Raw genomic sequence first — 10,321 nt, forward strand, 5'->3', positions numbered from 1 at the left:
GCCCACCCCACCAGCGCAGAGACCCAGCAGTGGCCAGGAGAGGGGACTGGGGACGCCCCTGCCTCCTGCATGCTTTGTCCTGCTCAGGCCCCAGGGCTGGGGAGGCTGAGCAGCAGAGGACGGCCCCTTTGTGGGACCCCTCCTTCTTGGGGTAGCGGTCCCTTGAGTGACCTCTGGCAGCCCCCGGCTTCACCCTGGTGCGTTTTTCTGGGGCGGCCATCAGGGGTCACGCCGGGATGTCTTCTTACCCATGTCCTGTCGTGGCCTCTGCGGCATCCTGACATCTGGGACGTTCCCGACTCTCAGTAAGTAGGATGCAGCGACACGCTGGGGGTGAGTGTGTCTGGGCTGCTCCTGGGGGACACGAGATTGCATTCCAGCGCTTGGGCCATGAGACCACAGGCTGGGGTTACAACTGTCCCCAGGCCAGTGGTGGGTGACTTAACTCTGAACTGTGAACCTAGCTCTTGGCGGTGGGGGTGGGGGAGGGCGGGTGCAGAGGAGGGCCCCCGGGGGCATGCACGGCAGGCCAGCGGGTGAGGGTCAGAGCCACATGAGCAGTGCGCCTGCTTCTCCGGGAACAGAGCTGCGAAACCAGCCCAGCTGTGGCTGGAGAGACTCCATTTCCCTGAAGCCCGGAGTTGGGAGGCATGGACGCTGCCCAGGGACAGCGGTGTGTGACGACCCTGGTCGGGGAGGGGGAGTCCCGGTGAGAGCTCAGCTGGCTTCACGGGCCTAGCGCCCTCCTGCCACAGGGGTAAGGTGCTGGGGTGTGACTTGGATCCGGGCCAAGGCAGGTCCCGCGCCCACCGGGAGCCAGGCCCCTGCCAGCACTGCTCTCCGCGGGCTTGGCTTCTTGCTGGTTTTCACAAAATACGGACTGGTCCTCTCGTGGCCCCGTGGAGGCTCGGGAGCCATCAGGCAAGGACAGAGCAAGGCCGCTGGGGCTACGGGGAAATCCAGACCCCCCCCCAGAGATGAGACCAAGTAAGGCGGCGGGAGCTGTCTCCTGGGGCCGGGGGTGATGGCTGTGGGGGTGGAGCGCAGGAAGGGGCCAGGTCTGGGGACAGGACAGAAGCCCCCTCACCCCTGGGCTCCACTTGGGACCCTCAAAACCAAGCCTAGGGAATGCGAGGTCAAGGCTACTACCTGCGGACAGACTCCAGACACCTGGGCTGCCATGGGGCCCCCGGCTCTGTGCACAGCTGGGGGGCTCCTGAGAAGAGGAAGGGCTGGGCCCAAGGTGGGCAGGATCTGTGTCCCCTGCTCAGACCGAGCCCCTGAGGTGGGCTGCCTCTGCCCCCAGGCTGGAGCGGCCCCAGGGCACCTCACCCGCTCTGTCATTGCATAGGCAATGCGGCCTGGGCGCTCACAGAGGGACAAGGTGGCCCTGAGCTCGGCGGGGAACACTGTGGGCCCTGAGCCCCACCGGGGGGCTGCCTCGGCCTCCATATTCTTGGGGCTATGTCAGCATGCACCTGTCCCAGGCACCCTTCCCGGAACCCTCCCTCCTGCCCCTGCTCTGGGCACCGGGCAGGCGGGGGGCCCGGGCTGGGCACCGGGCAGGCGGGGGGCCCTGGGCTGGGCACCGGGCAGGCGGGGGCCCTGGGCCCCCGTGCTGACCCTGATCTCATCAGCCTGGTGGTTTGGGCGGGTCTTGCTACCCCCAGCGCTCCGCTCTGGAACCTCAGTCAGGAGTGTGTTTTTCTCTAGGACCAGGTGTGCAGGCTTCATAACGGTAACACAGGCATTGTATGTTTATTCCTTGCTGTAAAGAAGAACCTGGGTGTGACACTCTAGTGCATTTTATGACCCGTGAGAAAGCCACCACTACAGAGGGCACCCGTGCTGATTGTGGACGCAGCAAACACCTCCTCCAGGCCTTGCCCTCCTCGGTCACCCTGTCCATGCGGACAGGAATCCGTACTTTATGTCACCAACACCCTCCGTCATCGGGCACAGCTGACATTTTAAATCTGGTCAAAGGAATCTCTCCCCGCGACCAGGCACAGCACCCACCTCCATCTTCCCCTCCCAGGTCCTATCTCTGGAGGACACCTCTCCCCACCTCCTCTTTCCTTCCCCCAGCTCCAGTCATCTCCTCTCCTCTCCCTTCCCTCCCCCTTCCCTTCGCCCACCTTCCCCTCCCCTCCCCTCTGTCCCCTCCACACGCCCCCTGCTTTTCTATCTATACTCACTCTTTGGATGCCCCAGCTCCCCAGCTGGAGGGCTGCCCCCTCTTTGCCAGCCCAGCAAAGGCAGGCCCTGCCCTGTCTGCCCTGCGCACCCACCTGCCCACCTGACATCTCCACAGGGCAGCCGATGGTCAAAGGCAACGTGGGGGTGGGGGGCGTTGAGCTCCTACGTCCCAGCCCCTCTCTCAGCCTCCCCTCCTTCCCCCTGTCCATCGGCTGACCTGTCACCTTCACCTCTGAGCCCACCTCGCTCCCCACTACCTTCCCCGGAGCCCAGCTGGTCTCCCCGTCTTCCATCCAACCCCCACCCGTCCTGGGGAGCTGAAGGACGAGGCTGCTGGACCGCCTCTGTCCGGGCCCCCCAGGGCCCTCTCACCCTCGCTGAGCCCGATGCCCGCCTCGGCCACGTGTCTGCCTGTCCTGGTCCCCCTCGGACACACCTGTAGCCGCACAGAACGGGACCCCCACTGCAGGTGCCAGAACCCCCCACCTCAGCCACTCGAGTTGCCCTTTTCTGCCTTAACCCCGTGGCTCTGTTCCCAGGAATGTGCTCGCCCGTTTCTGCCAGGCCGCCGGGCAGGCAGGTGTCCCCCGGGCCCGGCCCCTCGGGCATGCTGCGCCCTCTGTTCCATGGGCCTGGACGCTGGAGCAGCTCTGACCCCACACATCTGCCACGTCGCTCCCCGGACCACAGCGCGGTGGCTCGGCCTGGGGCCACGTGGGTCAGACGACTCGCAGACACGTGCTGGGCAGTGCGCCTCACCTCCGTTCCTTCATGGGGCCCTGTTGTGTGCCCCACGTGTCCCCCTCTGGAACGGTCTTTCATGGCGCGGCTCTGGGAAAGGCCCAGAGGTGTCCAGAGGCTTCTGTCCACTCCATCGCAGGTGGGCACGCCATCTGCAGCTTCCCATCCACAGGCTGTGTCACTGTGTCACTGGGCGGAGGCGTGCCCGGTCCAGCACAGGGACCGGCTCACTGCCTGCACAGTGTCCCCCGACTGAGGGCAGCCCCCGTGTGTCCAGCGTCCCGTGGAACTGTGCCCCGGGGGTGTGGCCTCAGGCCCAGCAGCCTTCTCCAATGGGCCAGGGCCGGTGGGGGGAGGGGGGTCTGCCGGACGCAGTGTCCCTGACGGTGTGGGGTCCCTGACGGTGTGGGACGCTGAGAGTGCAGGTCGGGAGGCAGCTGCGAGCTGGCCTGCCCGCCACGGTTCTCACTCCCCTCGTTCCCTGGCTCTGGGAACCTCTGGCCTCCCCCTTCCTGGGCAGAAGCTCGCTCCCAGTCTGGGCTCTCCAAGTGTGGGGGTGCAGCACCCCTTCCTTGTCAGAGCTGCGAACCTCTCGCCCAGCCCCAAAGGTTCACCAAGGCCAGACTCCCACAGAGGCCACAGGAGGTGGGGTGTCGAGGGGCCCAGGACAGCCCTGGCCAACTGGGGCCTCTTCTGGCCACATATCCCCACCCCAAAGGTGACAGCCCATCCCCCCCCCCCCGGAGCCCAAGAAGGCGGTGGCCCTGAGCTGTGGCCTGGAGGAGCGTCGCCTGTGGGACCCTGGTGGCCTTGGTGACCACACCTAGCTTGTCGCTCTTTCCAGAAATAACTTGCATAACCTGGCCGAGGCGTTGCTGCTGGGGCTGGGGCTGGCCGGCCGTCAGGGTTCCTTCCCGCTGCCCTGCTGCCGTTCCAGGCAGGGGGCCCTGCTCTCTCCAGGGGGTGGGGGATTAGTCACCGCACCTAGAGGAAGAGGAGGCTCGCCCTGACACATGATCGCCTGGGTGGGGGGGGCAGCAGCACCGATCCGAGTGCCACCCACAGCTGCCGGGTCAGCCGGTCAAGGGAGCAGCGGCTCCTGGCGCCAGAGGCCTGAGAATGCACTGCCCAAGGAGGCGGCCCCTGGTGCTGGCAGCCAGTCCCCTGCCCCTGCGTGGCTGGGGCCGTCCGCCTCACACCCAGGCGGTCTCCTGACCCCAAGGGGTCGTGGGGTCACGGCCGAAGGAACCCCTCTGCCACCAGCTGGTCAGTGACAGGAGGGGTCGAGCTCTGAGGTCGGCTCCACTTGCCGCGTGGCCGCAGCAGGAGCTGATCGGGCAGGGCTGGGACTGGACCAGGGCACTTGAGGCTCCGCCCTCCACGCAGGGGAGAGGGCAACCACGTGGAGGGGGGTGCACGACATAAACTGTAAAAGGCAGTCCCCACCCCACCTGGGACTGCCCTGGCCAGGTCTTTGGGGCAAGGGCCAGCCCGGTCCGCACACCCGGTGCTGCTGCGGGGCTGGCCCAGCCCGCGGCCGGCCTGTGTCTGCGTGGGAGCGTCTGGGTGAGGAAGAGGGACGAGGGGGCTGGGCTTTAGGAACATGGAGGTTCTCGGCAGATCGGGGGGGGCAGGGAGCATGAGGGAAGGGGTACGGGTTCAGTGTGCGGTGGGGCTGCGTGCACACGCGTGCATGCACAAGCTCACTCATGCGCTCGCACGCACACTTGTGCACACACGCCCCCTCACACACTCGTACAGCCACACTGCCCTCGTGCTTGCACACTCACACTTGCGCACACACACAAGCACACTCGTGCTCACACGCGGATCTCAGCGTCAGTGTGATGAGGAACCTGAAGCTTGTGGGAAAAACATGGAGCCTTCTAGAAGGTTCCTTCACCACACGAGGCCTGCTGGGCAGATAAAGGTGTCCTGAGGCCCAGTGACCCAGGTGTCAGGTGGGACTCCCTCCCTCTCCCTGCCCCATCCTCTGAAGGAATAGGTGCTCTCCCACAGCCCCCAGCAGCCAGCTCCTCCCGATGGAGCCCCACCCCGGTCTGCCCAGTCCCTGCTGTGGGGGTGGGGTGTGCCCTCTGGTACCCGGTCTGCCCTAGCCCTGTTCCTGGGTGTCACGGACAAGCGTAAAAATCACACAGAGTCCACAAGGTGCAAAATGCTCCAGATGTATTTGTGAAGCCAGTGGCCATTTCCCGAGGCCCAGGGCCGAGGTAGGGGTGAGGCTCTGCCTCCCGGTGCCTGGCCGAACAGCCGAGCCCCACGTCCAAGTGACCATCATTGATAAGACCCTTTCGTGCTGCTTATGTCCGGGGGAGAGCAGGCTGGGCGCCCGGCCAGAGGAGCCCTGCCCACCCTAGGCTGGCCCTGAGGGGGCTGCAGGTCAGTCGGGGCCCCCACACTTCCGAGGGCCGGCTGGACCCCGGAGAGGGAGGGGCCGGGCGGGCAGCGCATCCTGGTCTCAGGCCACCTGGGCCAGGGCTCAGGTCCCACCGGCCTTGGGACTGGGGCACAGGGGCAGGCGGCGTATCGGTGTGTTCCGGAGGGAGGTGGCCGGGAGCCTTGAGGGCAGGCGGGCCCCGGACCCCCCCAGCCTGCGCACTCTGCACCCCCGGCTGTGCTCCTCGTCACTCTGCCCCGGCCCCCGACTTCTTCAGGCCTGGGCTTCTGTGGGGGCTGCACCGCTGCCCCCTGCAGCCNCACCTGGCACGCCCGCCCCTGGAGCCCACCACAGGCCCGGCGCCCCACGCGCCGACCGCCAGCTGGCGCTGCTCCCCTAGTGGACTCTGGGCCGCCGCTGACCCCTGGGCACGCCGCCAAGGGGGGCATCGGTCTTCGGCCTCAGTAACGGAGNNCTGCCTCCCCCTCCCGCCCCAGCCCCATCTGCCCGGCACCGCCAGCGCTGGGAGCGCCGCCCCGCGGGAGCCGGCCTTGCCCGGGCGGAGTGAGGGGCTCCCGTACCTGGTGCCGCTGTCCCCGCAGTTGCCCTGGCAGTAGGCCAGGCTCACGGGCGTGACGGAGCTGCAGCCTTGCTGCCTGATGACCTCGAGCTTGTGGTACACGGCACACATGGAGCCTGGGGCGACACAGGAGGGGTGCAGGGCGTCAGGCCTGGGTGGGAACCCCGGCCCCCCAGGTGGGCAGGATCGGCCGCCGCCGAGGACACCCCCACTCACTGTTCTGGGGTTGGTGTGGACAGGAGGGACAGCAGCCATCCTCACTCAGCTGAGCCTGGGCCTGTGCCGACAGAGGGGCTGCCCTGAGTGCCGCAGCATCCGGCCAGGAAGTGGGGGACACTCAGCAGTGAACCCCGCGCAGCTGGGTGGTGCCTCTGTGGGCGCTGCACGTGCCGACCTTGGCCCCCCACCCCCACCCCCACAGTGGGCCGGGCGGGGCCGCGGGGCCCTGGAGCTCACCGCAGGGCAGCTGAGCGGGGGACACGCCTTCCTCCTGGCCACCACCACGAGCCCGTCCCCGTGCTTCTCACACTCGTGGGTCACACATGGGTTCTTGGGGTCTGACCAGGACTGGCCGGGCTGCAAGGAGGAAGCACCAGCAGGGTGAGTGGGCAGGGGAGGCCCGTCTGCAGTCTGTGTGTCTGCCTCCCAGCCCGGGGGCGTCCGGAACCCTCCCAGCCTCTGCCCGAGGGCCTCAGCGCGCCAGGAGCCTGCTGGCTCTGTGCCCCTCGCAGCTCCTCCGTCCAGGTGGGGGTGAGACCCGGCCTCCCTGGGGCTCCTCGGAGGGCCGCGGCGGCTCTGTCCCTCCCAAGACTCACTCCCTGGCCCCAGGGCTCCTGAGCCAGGCCCTGCGGCCACCACTCACGGAGAAGACGTGGGTGGAACCGTCACTGGCGTTCACGACACAGGCCTGCTGCACGCACACGCCGCAGCACTGCCCACTCCGCTCCTGGTATTCGAAGCCCTGCAGGGAGGGGTGGATATGCAGCCTGAGCCCCGGGGGCCGGCTTCCCTGGGCGGCACGGCAGGGGCAGCCACGGGCACTCACCACGGGGCAGTGGGGGGTGCAAATCTGGGTCTCACAGCTGATGACGACCGTGTCCAAATGGGGGCTGCCGGAGACCTCACACCTGCACGTTTCACACAGGCTGGAGGAGACCACGGAGCCAGGCTGGGGAGAGTGAGGGTGGCCAGCGCCGAAGAGCTCAGACCCGACCCGGTGCCCCCGCCTTCCCGGACCTCCCGCTCCAGGCCTGGCCTCCGCCAGGCAGACTGTCCCTGGGGGACGCTTGGTGGCACCTCTGAGTGGGAGATGGGGACCCCCAGGCCTGTGCCTCCGTGGGCAGGGTGCCTGGAGACGTCACTTGCTCCAGAGGGCCCAGACGGGGGAAACCAAGGTTGGGGGCCCTTGNCGACCTCAGGCCTCGGCCACACCGGGCTGTGGGTGGTGGTCCCTGGAGCGCTCACAGCTGCCCAGCGTCCACCCGAGCCAGCAGGGGTCCTGGCCCGGGCTTGGGGAGGAGCCAGCAGGACGGAGAACACTCAGTGTCCCGTGTGCCACAGGGGTCCCGGCCTCCATGTGGCTCTTACCTGGTACAAGGTGCCGTTTACACTGCAGACACTCCAGCCTGTGCAAGAGGAGACAATCAGCCTCACCTCCCACCCTCCTGCCGCCCCGTCTGCACCGGCCGCCCCAGAGCGGCCGATCCCCACACTCATCGCTGCGGCCGGCCAGCCCCGGGGCACCAGGCCATGATGGCCCGGCTTCGGCCCCATCCAGCTCTACCCCCAGCCATGGAGAACCCTGAGAGAGGCGGGCCCCCGCCCACAGTGCCCAGTGCAGCCCGGAAGATAGATACTCACTGCAGTTCTGGCTGGGGCAGCAGGCCCCCTCCTCATAGGTCATGATCGGGTGGGAGCCCTCGGGACAGGCCACGGGCTTGGGGCAGTAGCTGGTGTCACAAGCTGCGGTACGCATGAGGGAGGTGCTCAAGGGCCTGTGTCCAGCTCTGCACGAGCTCCCACCTCCACCCGGGGGCCATCCCCAAAGGTCGTCAGGAATACTGACCACCCAGCAGGCAGACGGTGGGCCCCCCAGATGTCAGCATCCCTCAGGTGACAGCCTCCCCCAGGTGACAGCATCCCCCCAGGTGACAACATCCCCCCAGGTGACAACATCCCCCCAGGTGACAGCCTCCCCAGGTGACAGCCTCCCCCAGGTGACAGCCTCCCCCAGGTGACAGCCTCCCCCAGGCGACAGCCTCCCCCCAGGTGAGAGCCTCCCCCAGGTGACAGTATCCTCTAGGTGACAGCCTCCTGCCAGGTGACAGCCTCCCCCAGGTGGCAGTGTCCCCCAGATGACAGCATCCCCCCAGGTGACAGCCTCCCCCCAGATGACAGCCTCCCCCCAGATGACAGCATCCCCCAGGTGACAGCCTCCCCCCAGGTGACAGCATCCCCCAGGTGACAGCCTCCCCCAGGTGGCAGTGTCCCCCAGATGACAGCGTCCCCCAGGTGACAGCCTCCCCCCAGATGACAGCGTCCCCCAGGTGACAGCATCCCCCAGGTGACAGCCTCCCCCAGGTGACAGCATCCCCCAGGTGACAGCCTCCCCCAGGTGACAGCATCCCCACAGATGACAGCCTCCTGCCAGGTGACAGCCTCCCGAGGTGAGAGCCTCCCCCAGGTGACAGTATCCTCTAGGTGACAGCCTCCTGCCAGGTGACAGCCTCCCCCAGGTGGCAGCCTCCCCCAGGTGACAGCATCCCCACAGATGACAGCCTCCTGCCAGGTGAGAGCCTCCTGCCAGGTGAGAGCCTCCCCCAGGTGACAGCCTCCCCCAGGCGACAGCCTCCCCCCAGGTGAGAGCCTCCCCCAGGTGACAGTATCCTCTAGGTGACAGCCTCCTGCCAGGTGACAGCCTCCCCCAGGTGGCAGTGTCCCCCAGATGACAGCATCCCCCAGGTGACAGCCTCCCCCCAGATGACAGCGTCCCCCAGGTGACAGCATCCCCCAGGTGACAGCCTCCCCCAGGTGACAGCATCCCCCAGGTGACAGCCTCCCCCAGGTGGCAGTGTCCCCCAGGTGACAGCCTCCCCCAGGTGGCAGTGTCCCCCAGGTGACAGCCTCCCCCAGGTGGCAGTGTCCCCCAGGTGACAGCGTCCCCCAGGTGACAGCCTCCCCCAGGTGACAGCCTCCCCCAGGTGACAGTGTCCCCCAGGTGACAGCCTCCCCCCAGATGACAGCGTCCCCCAGGTGACAGTATCCTTCAGGTGACAGCCTCCCCCACGTGGCGGGGCCCCCAGGTGACAGCCTCCCCCAGGTGCCAGCGCCATGGCACCCTCACGGACAGGTGCCTCTGTTCACTCAGCCTGTGCTGACCCGGAAGACATGGAGGGCAGCAGCCGGGACTCACCGCAGCTGTACTGGGGACAGCACTGGCCGGCCTGCGGGGCTGCAGGCACAGGCACAAAGCCAGGCAGGGGGCAGGCTGGGGGCAGCGGACAGGGCTCTCTGTGACAGCTCATGGCCAGCGTGCTGTTCTCACAGGTGCACCGCTGGCAGTCCACGACGATGGTGTGGCCGGGCTGCAGGAGGAGGCACGTGTGAGCCCGGGGCTGTGGGGCCAGTCACCTGCCTGGCCAGGGACAGCGGCAGCCAGACCAGAGTGGTTCTGGGAGCCCAGCAATGAGGGCCAGCAGGGGGCCCGGGGGAAGGGGGCTTCAGGAGCGGGAGGTGGGGTGGGAGGTGCCATGTGGGTGACCTCACTGTGTCCAAGTGCAGCACAGGGTCCCCCGTGGAGGACCAGGCAGGGCCCTCCCCGTGGCCGGGTGCCCCCGCCCAGCAGCCTCCGCGGTCTGGCTGGAGCAGCCTGGGCCCCTCCCTCCCCTCGCCTGGGCCCAGCATGAACTACTCACCTCCACGGCCTCCCCGCGGGGCCCCAGGCACCCTGGAGGGAGAGACAGTGAGGTCATCGGTGAGCAGTGGCAACCCCCAGCCCTTCAGCGGCAGGACCCCCGTCGGGGTGCCCGGGCTCTGGCTGGGAGTGCAGACCGGGGGGGGCGGTCGGCCCNGGGACGTACTGTGGCAGCCGGCAGGCACGCAGACTTGAGAGCTCATGCTGAAAAGCGTCCTGTTCTCTGGACAGAAGCAGCCTTCTGTGATGGGGACAGCGTCCTGAAGAGCCCTGTGGGGACAGCAGAGGGCCGGCCTGGTCCCTGTGCCCTCCAGGGCAGGGGAAGGCCGGCCCGGGGGCCCCGGGGTGGGTCTATGAGGAGAGGTGGGTGCATACACGAGGCTGGTGTCGTTCCCATAGCAGTACGAGGGCTTGGACGGGCCACAGGGCAGGTACACCTTGCCAGCCGGGCAGGCGAACGCTGTGTGGAGGGAGAAGACACCTGAGGCCG

The 10,321-nt window shown here is 67.8% G+C and overlaps 2 protein-coding genes across 2 annotated transcripts in view; both read right to left on the reverse strand.

Moving 5' to 3' along the window:
* The window catches only part of LOC144237803 (mucin-5B-like), a 66,861-nt gene that overhangs the window by 37,185 nt on the left and 19,355 nt on the right, over window positions 1-10,321 (reverse strand).
* Window positions 4,022-10,321, reverse strand: part of MUC5AC (mucin 5AC, oligomeric mucus/gel-forming) — an 18,587-nt gene continuing 12,287 nt past the window's right edge. Inside the window, exons 29-42 of the mRNA XM_077771530.1 lie at window positions 10,207-10,291; window positions 9,998-10,101; window positions 9,833-9,864; window positions 9,331-9,502; window positions 7,779-7,880; window positions 7,506-7,543; window positions 6,964-7,086; window positions 6,781-6,879; window positions 6,375-6,494; window positions 6,135-6,195; window positions 5,853-6,034; window positions 5,662-5,762; window positions 4,392-4,502; window positions 4,022-4,151 (exon numbers count right to left, since the gene is read on the reverse strand). Of these exons, the coding sequence (XP_077627656.1) occupies window positions 4,022-4,151; window positions 4,392-4,502; window positions 5,662-5,762; window positions 5,853-6,034; window positions 6,135-6,195; window positions 6,375-6,494; window positions 6,781-6,879; window positions 6,964-7,086; window positions 7,506-7,543; window positions 7,779-7,880; window positions 9,331-9,502; window positions 9,833-9,864; window positions 9,998-10,101; window positions 10,207-10,291 (1,460 nt within the window). The remainder of the gene's footprint in view (window positions 4,152-4,391; window positions 4,503-5,661; window positions 5,763-5,852; window positions 6,035-6,134; window positions 6,196-6,374; window positions 6,495-6,780; window positions 6,880-6,963; window positions 7,087-7,505; window positions 7,544-7,778; window positions 7,881-9,330; window positions 9,503-9,832; window positions 9,865-9,997; window positions 10,102-10,206; window positions 10,292-10,321) is intronic.

Source organism: Crocuta crocuta, unplaced genomic scaffold (genome assembly GCF_008692635.1).
Source record: "Crocuta crocuta isolate KB4526 unplaced genomic scaffold, BGI_CrCroc_1.0 scaffold1192, whole genome shotgun sequence".
Classification (NCBI taxonomy): domain Eukaryota; kingdom Metazoa; phylum Chordata; class Mammalia; order Carnivora; family Hyaenidae; genus Crocuta; species Crocuta crocuta.